Here is a 14,464-nt window from a genome sequence, read left to right on the forward strand (position 1 = left end):
CCCAGCCAATGGGAGCTGCAGAGCCGGCATTAGGGTCAGGGGCAGCGCGTGGAGCCTCCCTGGCCGCCCATGTGCCTAGGAGCTGCAGGGACCTGGGGGCCGTGTGAATTCTGGGCAGGCAGGGAGCCTGCCTTAGCCCCGGGCCCCGGTTGTGCCGCCGACCGGAGTCACCAGGGTCCCTTTGTGACGGGGCGTTTCGCCTGGCAACCCAAGGTCCCTGCCATGTCCCTCCACCTCCAGGCCCCAGGCCCCCTGTGACGATGCGGTTCTGGCGGGACCCAACTGCGAGTGCCAATTCAGGACCAATTGCTCAAACAGGGCAGTCACAGCCCATGGCTGGGGGTTTCCACCTCTAAGGCAAACCAAACCAGCCAGACAGAGAGGACTTCGGTCTCACCCCACTGGCTAACCACAAGTCACACAAGGAATTTCCTTAGACACTCCAGTCTCCCAGTATCACCACCAGTGCACTCGTCCTGGGGATGAATGGTTATGAAAACCAACACCCCAATAAAAGAAAATGGTTCCCTCGATCCCAAAGGACCAAGCCCCAGACCCAGGTCAATATACACATCAGATCTTACCCACAAATCACGCTGTTGCCAATCCTTTAGAATCTAAAATCTAAGGGTTTATTCATAAAGGGAACAAGGTAGAGCTGAGAGCTAGAACTGGTTACATGGAATCAATCACATACAGTGATGGCAAAGTTCTTGGTTCAGGCTTGTAGCAGTGATGGAATAAACTGCAGGTTTAAATCAAGTCTCTGGAACATCCCCCGCTGGGATGGGCCATCAGTCCCTTGTGCAGAGCTTCAGTTTGTAGCAAAGTCCCTCCAGAGGTAAGAAGCAGGATTGAAGACCAGATGGAGATGAGGCATCAGCCTTTTAGAGGCTTTACAGCAAAATGGAGTCTGGAGTCACCTGGGCAAGTCCCTGCACTTTGCTGAGTCACAAGGCGTGTCTGCCTCCTCTCCATGGGTCAGTTGTGTAGCTGATGGTCCTTAATGGGCCCTCAAGCAGGCTAGGCAGGGCTAACACCACCAGAAACACAGCACAAATTTGAAATACAGACAGTACAGAGCCAATACTCATAACTTCAACTACAAAATGACACATGCACCCAGACACCATAATCATAACCAGCCACCCATAGCCTGGTCTTAGACACCTTATATGATCCTTTACATAAGATTTGGTGCCACTACAGGACCTTGGTTGCAACCATGTTCTATATGGTCCCAGATCATATCAATAACGTCACACCCCTGCCATGGCCCTCCCCTCTCCAGGCCTGATCCCCCCCAGCGTCACCCCCTCCGAGCCCCCGCCCCCCCCCCCCACCCACACCCACAGGGTCCAGGCCCCAGCTGCCTCCCCTCCCAAGCCCTGGCCATGTCCCCTTCCCAAGGCCCTGGCCCCCACCACATCCTCCCGGCTCCAGCCAGGCCTGGCTGTGGCTGATTGGGGTGACGGTGCATTGGGAGACTCTCGAGGCCTTGCTGGCCCCAGGATGCAGCAGTCGGAGAGAAGGCGGCTGTCCCCTGCCTGACCCCAGGGCCGTGTGTCCCATCCCTGCCCTACAGACCCTGGCCTGGAGCCCCTGGACGCAGGCACATGGCAGCTCTGCCCCCCTGGGGGCTCCGTGTTCAGCCCCCTCCTGCTTCCCCGCAGGAGGAGATGCTGAGCGAGCGGAAAACCATCCACTACCTGAAGCTGAGCGCCCCGTGGGACGTGCTGGTGTTCTACGCCGAGGAGCTGTGCCTGCGAGCGCCCCTGCAGGTCAGTGCACCCGGGGGGGGGGGCGGCTCTCCCACCAGCCCCCCCATTGCCCTCTGCTAGCCCAGTCCTGGGCTCCCCCCCGCATCTCTGCCAGCGCCCCGACCCGCAGCCCCCTCCTACCCCAGCCCTGGGCTCCCACCCAGCTCTGCCAGCGCCCGACCCGCAGCCCCTGCTAGCACAGCCCGGGGCTCCCCCCCAGCTCTGCCAGCGCCCCTCAACCCCGACCCGCAGCCCCCTCCTACCCCAGCCCTGGGCTCCCACCCAGCTCTGCCAGCTCCCTCAACCCCGACCCGCAGCCCTCCTACCCCAGCCCTGGGCTCCCACCCAGCTCTGCCAGCTCCCTCAACCCCGACCCGCAGCCCCTGCTAGCCCAGCCCTGGGCTCCCACCCAGCTCTGCCAGCTCCCTCAACCCCGACCCGCAGCCCCTGCTAGCCCAGGCCTGGGCTCCTCACCCAGCTCTGCCAGCGCCCCGACCCGCAGCCCCCTGCTAGCCCAACCCTGGGCTCCCCCACCCAGCTCTGCCAGCTCCCCTCAACCCCGACCCGCAGCCCCCTGCTAGCCCAGCCCTGGGCTCCCCACCCAGCTCTGCCAGTGCCCCTCAACCCCGACCTGCAGCCCCCTGCTAGCCCAGCCCTGGGCTCCTCACCCAGCTCTGCCAGCGCCCCGACCCGCAGCCCCTTGCTAGCCCAACCCTGGGCTCCCCCCCAGCTCTGCCAGCGCCCCTCAACCCCGACCCGCAGCCCTCCTACCCCAGCCCTGGGCTCCCACCCAGCTCTGCCAGCGCCTCAACCCCGACCCGCAGCCCCCTCCTACCCCAGCCCTGGGCTCCCACCCAGCTCTGCCAGCGCCCTCAACCCCGACCCGCAGCCCCTGCTAGCCCAGCCCTGGGCTCCCACCCAGCTCTGCCAGTGCCCTCAACCCCGACCTGCAGCCCCCACTTACCCCAGCCCTGGGCTCCCCCCAGCTCTGCCAGCGCACCGACCCGCAGCCCCCTGCTAGCCCAGCCCTGGGCTCCCCAGCTCTGCCAGCGCCTCAACCCCGACCCGCAGCCCCCACCTACCCCAGCCCTGGGCTCCCACCCAGCTCTGCCAGCTCCCTCAACCCCGAACCGCAACCCCTGCTAGCCCAGCCCTGGGCTCCCACCCAGCTCTGCCAGCGCCTCAACCCCGACCCGCAGCCCCCACCTACCCCAGCCCTGGGCTCCCCAGCTCTGCCAGTGCCCCGACCCGCAGCCCCTGCTAGCCCAGCCCTGGGCTCCCCAGCTCTGCCAGCGCCCCTCAACCCCGACCCGCAGCCCCTGCTAGCCCAGCCCTGGGCTCCCCAGCTCTACCAGCGCCTCAACCCCGACCCGCAACCCCCTCCTACCCCAGCCCTGGGCTCCCCCACCCAGCTCTGCCAGCGCCCCTCAACCCCGACCCGCAGCCCCCTGCTAGCCCAGCCCTGGGCTCCCCACCCAGCTCTGACAGCGCCCCTCAACCCCGACCCGCAGCCCCCACCTACCCCAGCCCTGGGCGCCCCCCCAGCTCTGCCAGCTCCTCAACCCCGACCCGCAGCCCCCACCTACCCCAGCCCTGGGCGCCCCAGCTCTGCCAGCTCCCCTCAACCCCGACCCGCAGCCCCCTCCTACCCCAGCCCTGGGCTCCCCACCCAGCTCTGACAGCGCTCCGACCCACAGCCCCCTGCTAGCTCAGCCCCGCCCCCCAGCTCTGCTAGGCCCCCCGTGTGCAGGAAGTAGTGGGGGGACTGGCCCCGTCTCCGCCTGCAGGTGACTGTCGGTCTGGGAGGTTCCCCTGGCCACCCCCAGCCCTGACGCTCTCTGTGCCGACCGCAGGCCCAGCCCAACCCGGACTGGAACAGCTCCGCCGAGGTCCTGAGGAGACTCTGCACCCCCAACGCCCTGCACCAGCACGTCCCCAGCAAGCCCGCGGACTATTACACCTGCGCCTTCCGCAGGTCCAAGCTGGACAAGTGAGTCTCGGGACTCCCTCAGTTAGGTCCATCTGGGGGGCCAGGGAGGCCAGAGCTGCATTGGGAGACCAGAGCCCCATCTGGGCTCCCCTCCAGTCTCCCAGCCAGCTCCAAACTGAAACTCCCTCCAGCCTCTCACTCAGCCTCCCCCCGGCTCCTCCCCCAGCCTTTGTGTCCTTTGTCCAGTTTCCGGGCAGAGGTGTCACCTGGCCGACCTCCAGCCCCCTTCCTGGGGTCTCATGTTCCGTGCTCAGGTGTCCTCCCTCAAGGCAAGTCTCCCATCCCCAATGCAGCCAGTCCCAGCACAACTCCCCTGCAGCCTTCCCAGGCCAGCACTCCCCACTCAGCATTCACAGAGCACAGCCAGAACATCCCCACTTCGTCACAGCTCCCTCCTTGCCTCCCTTCCCCTGGCCCGACTGGCTGTTTGATTATCCCCCCCAGGTTCCTGGGCAGCGACTCCCGGGACTCCTACTTCAGCAACACGCAGAGACATCGCATCGTGAGTAGGGTGGAGGGAGCATGGGGACCTCAGGGGCCTGCCCCACTCCCAGCCCTGCTCTGCCCAGGTCCGTAATTAACCCCGTTGCCCTAGAGGCAGCTCCACGGGCCCATCACATGGTGGGCAGCCAGATCGAAATCCCCTGGCTCTCTAATGGGCTGATTTAACCCCCCACCCAGACCCAACCCTGCCCCCAGCTCTGTGTAGAAACCCCAACCCAGAATCATCCCCCTTCATGGCTTCGGGCCCAGCTCTGTGCTTCAGCCTCCGCAGGCCCCACAGCTGGTGGGAAACACTAGAACCAGTGACGTGTGTTTGAATCCAATCTCAGGCTCCAGGGCACGGCTGATTGCCTGGGGAAGGGTCAGGAAGGCTCCCTCTGCCCTGCACCTAGCATGAGCCAAGGGGAATGTGGGGGCATCAGAGCCGTGGGCAGCTCCTGCCCTGGGGGCTGGGCCAGAAAGGTCTATGGGAAGGCTCCCATTAGCATCCCAAGGCTCTGGTGCAAGGTCCAGGTGTGTGAGCTCCACAGGGCTGCGCCCAGCCGGGACTTGCTGGGTTCCTGCTCCGCGTGAGCCCTGGCGAGGGTGGACTTTGCTGACGGCGCCGCGCTCCTCGGGTCGGCAGGTCTATGAGATCCTGGCTCGCACCATCTACGGGAAGCGGAAACGTGCCGAGATCGGGATCAACCGGCTGCTGAACGAGCGGGTGTACGGCGCTGCCTTCCCGCTGCACGAGGTAGGGGCTGCCGGGTGGGCTGCTGTCCCTCCGGAGCTGGGATGGGGGGCCTGGGAGAGAGACGTCCTTCCGGAGCTGGGATGGGGTGGGGACAGACGTCCCTCCGGAGCTGGGATGGGGGGCCTGGGAGAGAGACGTCCTTCTGGAGCTGGGATGGGGGGCCTGGGAGAGAGACGTCCCTCCGGAGCTCGGATGGGGCGGGGACAGACGTCCCTCCGGAGCTGGGATGGGGGGCCTGGGAGAGAGACGTCCTTCTGGAGCTGGGAGGGGGGGCCTGGGAGAGATGTCCCTCCGGAGCTGGGATGGGGCGGGGACACAGACGTCCCTCCGGAGCTGGGATGTGGGGACCGGGGGGCAGCTGCTGGCTCTGCAGGTCCTGGTTGGTCACTGCGGCCATTCAGCCGGCACTAGGCGGGGGTCCCGGGCAGCCGTTGGCAGCTCTGCTCCCTGGGCACTGCAGAGACCCTGCCCCATCCGCAGTCGCCCCTGGCTGTGCAGGTGGCCGACCCGTCTCCCTCTCTGTTGCCTTGACCCAGGGCCCCTTCGAGACGCCTGAGTCTGAGGTCCCCGATGAAGCCCTGAACCCTCGCCAAGTCCTCTACCGCTTCTGGGCCCAGTGGGGCTGCTGGTACCGGTACCAGCCGCTGGATCACATCCGCCAGTACTTCGGGGAGAAGATTGCCATCTACTTCGCCTGGCTGGGTGAGAGCCCACCTCCTCCTCCTCTGTCCGCCTCTGCCCCTGCCCCAGCGCCTCCCCTGCAGCGTCCCAGGGGCCAGGTTGGGGCTGGGATGGGGATCACGGGGATTGTTCCTGGAGCCTGCTGGACACACAGAGCCCCAGGGCTTCTCTCTGCCCCCAGCCAGGCTCACCCAGCCTGTGCTGCCCGGTGGCGCTGCCCAGGGCTCTCGGTGTCCGGCCGGCAGAGGCAGATTCCCGGCACCCTGACTGGTACAGAAAGGGCCGGGGGGCAGGACCGTGTGGGCAGGTCTCCTGGTTCTTTCCCTTGGTGCTGCCGCGAAGTGCCAGCAGTGCCATGTGGCTGGTGCCCCGTGCCCCTGCTTCACAGGGGCGTGGGCGGGCGTGGGGTGGAAGAGGGTGAGCGAGGTGCCATGCAGAGTCTGCAAGTGCCTTAGTCCTGCCCCCAGCCTGCCAGGTGGGGCGGGATCATTGTCCACATTTTACAGCTGAGGAAACTGAGGCACGGACGGGGGAGGGACTTTCCCCAAGCCACACAGGGCATCAGCCCTGGGGGTGAAACTCAGGAGTCTTGGTGCCCCACCCTTGATGGAGAGGGGAGGGAGGGGGTCTCCCCTGTCCGGTGTCGCCCTCCTCCGGGGGCTGGTCTCACGTGCCCGTCCCCTCTGCAGGCTTCTACACGGCCTGGCTGCTCCCTGCTGCGGCCGTGGGCACCGTGGTCTTCCTCGCAGGCCTGATTGCCATGGGAACCAACACGCCCGCGTGAGTCTGTGGGGCTGGGGTTGGGAGCGCAGGAGGGGGGGTGTGTGAGGAGGACCCCTGCCATCCTACCCTGCCCCCCTCCCTGCCCCCCGACATCCAGCCCTCAGACACAGGAATTCGCAGGCTGCCGCCAGCCGCCGTTACTAGTGTGCGGCCTGGGTGCTGCCTTCTCGAAGGGCGGGGGGCGGGGGCGCTATAGGGGGTGGGGGTGCTATAGGGGCTACTCCAGCAGCTCCCATCACTCTCCGCTCCCAGGCCTAGCAAAAGCCCCCGGGTCACAGCTGTCAGAAGAAAGGAGGGAGACACAAGGAGGGGCTTTGATATGTGGTGATTTGCTGAGGGAGAGCGGGGTGGCGCCCTATAACTGCCGGCAAGGCACCGTTTGCAGCCTCTGGAGAGAAAGCAAAGTGCCAACGCTGGCCACCCACCAGCCTGCTTTTCTGGGCAATGGCACAGTGTAAGCAGGGGGCTGCACAGCCTGGAAATAGCCCGGGCAGCAGGGAGAGAGACGCAGGTTTCCACCCAAGAGAGGGGACAGCTGAGGAGGAGAAGGGTGGGGGCCCTTGGTGGGCTATTGAGGGGAATACAGGTTCAGGTGCCATGAATGGTGCCACCTGCCAACCCAGTGCCATCGCTGGGGGAGTCGGTGCATCGCTGCACTCGGCTCTGCTCACATGTCCAGGACTGGCACCAGTTAGTGGCTGGAGACCTGAAGAGAGAGTCTCCTTAAACTCCTCTGGTCTGTGTCTGTGCTTTGGGGCAGGCGGCCTCGTTCCCTGCAGGGGGAGGTGTGTATCCAGCCACAGCCCCCCTCTGGCCTCAGGGAGGAGAGGGAAGGATCCCCGACACGCACGCCTGCACCCACCCAGTCCCCACCCTGAGCATTGCCCCGCCCAAGTCCCCGCCCCTCGAGCATCATGCTGCCCAAGACCCCGCCCCCTAGCGTCACCCAAGCCCCGCCCCCTGAGCGGCACCCCGCCCAGTCCCCACCCTGAGCATTGCCCCGCCCAAGTCCCCGCCCTCGAGCATCATGCTGCCCAAGGCCCCGCCCTAGCGTCACCCAAGCCCCGCCCCCGAGCGGCGCCCCACCCAGTCCCCACCCTGAGCGGCGCCCCACCCACATCCCGCCCCCCGAGCGTCACGCCGCCCAAGGCCCCACCCCAGCCGAGCACCGCCCAAGTCCCCGCCCCAACACGGCACCACACCTCCTAAGACCCGCCTCCCCGCGCCGCCTGGCCAAACAAAAAACAATAAACCCAACCCCCGAGTGCCCCCCTCCCAAGGTGCCGCCCCAGCCCGTGCTTGGTAGGCTGGTGCCTGGAGCCGGCCCTGATCCCATGTACTTAACAACCCTTTGCTGTTAGTTGTTGTGCCTTGGCTAGTTGCTCTTCACGTTCATTTTGGCCTCTGCCCTATACTTTTCATTGGACTTGCCAGAGTTGACGCTTCTGTGTCTTGTCCTCACTAGGATTTGACTTGCCAATTGTGAAAGGTGCCTTTTTAATGATCTTAGAAAGGCTCTAGCGGCTGCACCAGCGCGAGCCTCTCCTAAACAAGGCCTGCCATTTTACTTGCACCTGGCAACTACTCCAGCAAGCACTGGAGCTGTTTTGCTGCAAAACAAATTGGCCAGGTGAGACCGATGGCCTATGGTTCCAAAACTCTCAGTGAGGTGGAGGCGAGGTTTTCAGCTTGCGAACGTGAGGTATTCGCCCTGGTATGGTCCCTAACACATTGGGAATATTTAAGTGGCACAGCTCTCATTGTGGTGAGGACATGCCATACTCCAGTAAAATATGTCATCTCTGGAAGAATTAATGAGGAAGGGTATCCTCTCCCGGCTGGCGGGATGGACTCTAAGTCTGGTCAATCGGGATATTCGTACTGAGAAGATCCCCCCCATACGAGAATCCTTCCCTATGCTCCGATTACCGCAGGAGATGAGCACGAATGTCCGTTGCCAGATCCTGATTTAGACTTACTATCTCCATTCTTCTTAGCAACATCCTGGGAAGAAGTACAAGGAAAAGGGTTAACACTCTGGGCAGTTGATGGGAGTGCTTGTCACCACGAAGGGCATCCTGTTGCAGGGTTTGCTGCAATCCAGGAGGGGACACAGCAAGTGGTGCAGGGTACGGTGAGGCCGCCGTCAGCACAAGCTGCACAATGAATTGCGGTCCTGGCAGTATCGTCTGGGGTAGCACCTGAGGAAAACATCTGTCTGTGTTCTGCTTCTAGTTGGGTGGTTCAAGCCCTTCCCATCTGGAAGAAAAGAGTTCAAAGTAAAAGCCCATACGAAGGGGGTCGGTTCTGGCCACGCTTGACAATCAGGCCAATCAGCTAGCAAAACAAGCTGCTAGGTTAGGATCAGCATATACATGGGATAAGACCCAATTTCAGCTGCTGTAGTTAAGATGCCGTCTCCAGATGTGTCAGCAGGCCATGGCATCTTGACCCTGCAAAAACAGGATAATGATCTCCAAGCCCTTTTAACAGCAGGGAAACATCAAGGATATGTAAGGACAAAAACGGATTGATTATAGCAACATCACCAAACTGTGAATTACCTGTACTGGTTATGCCAATAACTCCACGAAAAGAACTAATAACTGTAGCTCATGGCCAGGGACACTATGATGCGTCCAAAACTTTGGAACGGGTGTCTAAGTGGCGTGGTTGCCTAACATAAAGGAGGAAATACTGGAACAAACCTTTTCTCGATTTGGTATCCCATCAGAAATAGATTCAGACAGAGGACCACACTTTGTGGGTGAAGTCACAAAAGCGCTGTGTGCGGCCTTAAACATCAAACAGCGGTTGCACATAGCTGCTCACCCGCAAAATCTGTTATCGTCGAGAGGCTAATAGAGCCATGAAAACTGCTCTTAGAAAAGTAATAGATGTGCAAGGAAGGGATTGGGATAGCAAACTCCCATATATCCTAGCGGCCATGCGATCTACTAGAACTGTGTGAGGGTTTTCACCGCACGAGATGCTAACTGGGAGAATTATGCACACCCCTGAACTTTAGTGGGTGGGAGGAGTTCCACCGGATGAGTACCTTCCCAGGGTGCAAATAGACTTATACATGTCACAGTTGCTAGACACCATCAGCAGTCTTCAACATCGAGTAGCTCCTCAACTAAAAGCTAATAACCAAGTCATTAGTGCTTGGTTAGGCCACATTAATGATGTAGGATGGGTGGTTGGTACAAAGGTAATGTTTAGGTATTATATAGAAAAAGGCCATGTCCTTAGTCCTCGTTGGGTGGGTCCAGTTATCATAACAAACGGAGCAAGTGCCTCTGTATATCAGGTTCAAATACCAGCAAAGAAGGGGATCAAATTAAAGTGATTCCATAGCAGCCAGGTAAAGGAATGGAAAGGAAATCAACCCATTTAACTGTGCCAATCATATTTTCTCTTCCATTCCTAGATCGACATGACCGCCATCATCCTATTCTCTATGTATATAGGTTGCACTGTATTTGTTAAGGTTTGGTTAATTGATTTGGTTGAAGGTGACCATCTGTTCTGTATAACAGGGAGTCATTATGCCACAGAGGATCCCATGGCCACCCTGGATCCTTTGGAACAAAATGACCCCATTTCTGTTTTAATGATCAAGGAAGAACCGTGCTGTGTGCTCAAGTGGGTCAAAGAAAGATCGAACAAGGCAGGTATATTTCAAGCAGTAATTTCAGAAATGTGCCTTAACTATCAGGCTGCACCTGTGGGATGCAGAGAAAAACAGAAATGTCATGTAAGTGGGATATAGTAAAACCTCTTTTGGGAATTGTACCAAACTTAGGGTGCCCAACAGTTCTCAGATTTGCGGTTGCATTAAATTGGAAGTACCCGAGCATGTACCATGGGGTGGGTTTCTGGAAATATATCAGCTCCTTGGGTTCATGAAAGACCTAGTGCCATGTTCAGAATTAGTACTCCAGCACAGTCCTTCCTTCTCGGCTCTCAATGTACTGTTGTATCCACACCTTCTTGCAATAGTTCGTCTATGCAGGGAAATGGATGTAAAGCAGGAAGAGTCTTTTCATTGTAAAACTTTCTACTGCAGTAAGATCAAGGTTAAATTTTCCCGTAAATAGTTAGACTTGTATAGGGAGGTTTAAAATGAATGTTACAACGGCAGACTCTGGTAAATGGTCTATGGTAGGTCCGTATGGAATAAGAGTATACCAATTTGTTTTGGTTCTTCCTTCTCCTATTCCTAGTTTAACTGGTCCCGTGGTAATTAGGGAAGAAGCAAATCAAACAGTTATTACACATCCCCAGTCTGCGATAAGGAATGTTTTAATCAGCACTACCCTCTGTAATACTATGGTTGTATTTGGGTTCAATGCAAATTTTTCGCCATGTGACAATTTATTCATCGGGTGGGTCATAATTTGGCAAAGCCACAGGTGTCGGCAGTTACATCTTTTAAAACAGGTGTAACACCGACAAGAGGGGAAATGTTAATTTCAGTATACATGTTTGCCGAATTATTCTGTATAAAAGTTAAAATAAGTTCTGTAAATCAAAAGGCCATTTTGTTTTGGTAAAGGACAAGGCGACCTCCATTGGGGTCAGGTTCTTGTTCCTCAGTACCTAGAAAAGGCGGGAAAGTGGGAAGAGCAGGAATCTGACCTTGCCCAGCAACAGCTCCCTACAGAGACCAATGAGGGGAGGGGCCAGGGGCACTGGCTCTTGAGCTTTTGAGCTGTCAGAGGTGCAGGTGGCTGCTCTCTCTCCTGGTGCGGTACAATCTTGCCACTGGCTATGGGCCTGCAATAGCTACTTACTAATTAAGTTGGGGTTGTTTGTTTGTTGTTTTGGGAAAGCAAACTTGCATACACGGACCTGGTCCGATTAGTTAGATCAATCGTGCACTCAGGACGACGCAAAGCGGGTTAGGTGGGAGTTAAGATAGGGATACGTACCTGTCTGTTTCATCTGTTGTCCACGGTCAGTGTTCACTACTGGCTTCTTTTCTGGATCCTGCACCCTTTATCGCTGATGTCTGTAAAGATAGAACATCTTGTATTATAAGTGCCTGTGTGTTATTCCGAATCTCCAGAATCATTAATCCATTCCCCTTTCCATTCCTTCCTCTCCCCTTAGCAAATAAAGTGTTGTTGTTTTATTTTATAGCTTTGTGTGTGTGGAGTTCATTAAAGTCAGCTCTGATAGATGGCCTTAAAAGGGGGACTCAGCGGGAGATAAACTGTAAGGCTCCCGAGATCTTCTGATCAGATCGGCCTAGAGAGATAAAAATCCTTACGCTTGTTGAACCTCATCAGATCTCTTTGGCCCAGTCCTTCTTGAGAGTGGGAAGGGGCTGGGACAGCAGCTTAAAGCCACATCTCCCAGGGCAGCACAGCACAGCGTGCAGCGCAGGGGCACATTTCAGTTAGTTTCACTTTGTGCAACTTAACCCTGAGGTTCTCAGCCCTGTGAATGAGACTGTGGAATTACCCAGCCCGTGGGAAAGACTGTGAGTGTAAAATATTCCCAGGGTTGTTCCATCCCTGGGGGACCATCTGCCTCTGGAGGCTGGGGATGGAATCAGGACCTTTCACTGCCAGGCTTCTGCTTATGACCAGGACTACGTCAGCCGTGATCAAGTCTAAACAGTGACTTCCAATGAGCCTTAGCCCACCGACTGTTGTTAACGGGCAAGGCGGAAAGGCCTCAATTTACAACAATGGCCTAATTTTGGGTACCTCAGTTTCTCCCTTTGAACTACAGGACTGCAGGGAACTTGTTCCAACTGCAGCCACAGCTGCATGTGGAGTCCTTGGGCACTGCAGGTGTCCAGCCCCTACGCATGTAAAGGCAGGATCCCATATTTGGATCTGACATCAAGAGACATTCTTGAAATCTGGCCCCAGCCCACCACTGTGCTCTGCCTCCCATGCTGCCCAGGGTGGGCCAAAGGGGCTGTAGGGAAGGGTAAAGCCCTCCCCACCCTGGGAAATTCCTCCCACACAGGTGCCACTTGTGCCTCCCCAGCAGCTGTAGGCACAAGGAGTGCTCGGGAGGGGGAGCATGGACAGGCTGGAGGGGGAGGGGGTGGAGCAGGGATAGAGGGGTGTGACCAGGGTGAAGCTGCACCTCAGTTTTATACAGGGCCGCCGAGAGGGGGGGGCAAGAGGGGCAATTTGCCCCAGGCCCCGGGCCCCGCAGGGGCCCCTACGAGAGTTTTTCGTGGCACAAGGAGCAGGGTCATTCACTCGCCCGGGAGCCCCGGAAAACTCTTGCGGACCGGGCCCTTGGAGCTTCTTCTGCTCCCGGTCTCGGCGGCGGGAATCCTTCCGCTCTGGGGTGGAAGGACCTCTGCTGTCGATTTACTGCCGAAGCGGGACCCGCCGCCGACGTGCAGCCCGGTCTTCGGCGGTAATTCGGCAGCAGGGGGTCCCCGCCACGGGTCTCCGGGGCACTTCGGTGGCGGGTCATGAAACGGAAGGGCCCCCCGCCACCAAATTACCGCCGAAGTGGGGGCCCCTGCCGCCGAAGACCCCAGGCCCCCGGAATCCTCTGGGCGGCCCTGGTTTTATACCCTGGCAAAGCCACTAACACCATTAAAATGAGTGCAGCACACTACTCAGCTGAGCTGCAACCTCTATATTAACCATGTAGTTAAAGTGCTGCAGCGTCGTACTCAGGGAACTAGCAGCATCTGCAGCAGCATCTCTGCTCAGCCCAGCTTCCCAGCACAGCTGAATTCCCTCCTTCTCCCAGACGGCTGCTTTCCCGACTCCTGCCCCAGTCCCCGGGCTGCTCCCAGATCCTCCTGCAGTGGAATGGACACGTGGCCTGAGAGCCCTGGACACTGGATTTCTCTGTTCACCCCACACCATGGACCCTGCAGGAGCGCTAGTGCAAGCTCCTCACCCGCTGCCCTTGATCACTGGTTTGCAGCCCCAGCTGGGGAAAGCTCATTCTCCATGGACCAATGAGTCCCTGGTCTCTCTGCTGGGACTCACAGACAGGGAGAAAATCGGTGCAGGCCTTGCTGGGTGTGGTTACGGTGACGGGGTCACCTACCCCACTAGGGCCCAGGCCGAGATCCCAGCACATTCCACGCTAGCCCCTGACCTGCCATCAGATGGACTTTCAGCTTCTGTCCCTGTGGTGGGGGGAGGCATTGGGTCATTGCCCTGGGGGAGCTGCTGGAGGGAGGCGATTTACCTGCTCACAGACCCAATGGGCTAGTTTTACTTTGGTTATTATAGTTGAAAAGTCATGGAAGATGGGAGAGATTCCAGCAGACTGGAAAAGGGCAAATGTAGTTCCCATATATGAAAAAGGAAATAAGGACAAGCCAGGCAGTTACAGACCAGTCAGCTTAACTTCTGCACCAGGGAAGATAATGCAGCAAACAATTCAGGAATCCATCTGAAAACATCTAGAAGATAATAGGGAGAGAAGCAATAGCCAGCTTGGATTTATCAAGGACAAGTTGTGTCAAACCAGCCCCCGATAGCTTTCTTTGACTGGGTAACAAACCTTGCGGATGGGGGGAAGCGGCAGATATGGTTTATCTAGACTTTAGGAAGGCTTTCAATGCAGTCTCACATGACCTTCTCCTTAACAAACTAGGGAAATACAACCTAGATGGAACTACTCTAAGGTGGGTGCATAACTGGTTGGGAAACTGTTCCCAGAGAGTAGTTATCAGTGGTTCACAGTCAGGCCGGAAGGGCATAAGGAGTGGGGTCCCACCATGCTCAGCTCTGGGTCCAGTTCTGTTCAATATCTTCATTCATGATTTAGATCCTGGCATAGAGAGTACAGTTACATAGTTTCAGAGCAGCAGCCGTGTTAGTCTGTATCCACAAAAAGAACAGGAGTACTTGTGGAACCTTAGAGACTAACAAATTTATTTGAGCATTAAGCCACTGAGCCATCCCACCCCCACTCCAGGGGCAGCCATGTGCTGGGGAATGACGCAGGGCAACAATTTCCCACCTACACAAGGACAAATCGCTGCAGATAACACGGGTGGAAAAT

The 14,464-nt window shown here is 58.3% G+C and overlaps 1 protein-coding gene across 1 annotated transcript in view; it reads left to right on the forward strand.

Moving 5' to 3' along the window:
* LOC120385186 (anoctamin-7-like) overlaps positions 1-8,268 on the forward strand; it is a 30,519-nt gene extending 22,251 nt beyond the window's left edge. The window contains exons 7-13 of the mRNA XM_039504290.1: positions 1,674-1,781; positions 3,614-3,750; positions 4,195-4,252; positions 4,880-4,990; positions 5,527-5,692; positions 6,361-6,451; positions 7,920-8,268. Coding sequence (XP_039360224.1) covers positions 1,674-1,781; positions 3,614-3,750; positions 4,195-4,252; positions 4,880-4,990; positions 5,527-5,692; positions 6,361-6,451; positions 7,920-7,926 — 678 coding nt within the window. The 3' untranslated portion in view covers positions 7,927-8,268. The remainder of the gene's footprint in view (positions 1-1,673; positions 1,782-3,613; positions 3,751-4,194; positions 4,253-4,879; positions 4,991-5,526; positions 5,693-6,360; positions 6,452-7,919) is intronic.
* The last annotated feature ends 6,196 nt before the right edge of the window (positions 8,269-14,464 follow it).

This window comes from Mauremys reevesii, linkage group 17, assembly GCF_016161935.1.
Source record: "Mauremys reevesii isolate NIE-2019 linkage group 17, ASM1616193v1, whole genome shotgun sequence".
NCBI lineage: Eukaryota > Metazoa > Chordata > Testudines > Geoemydidae > Mauremys > Mauremys reevesii.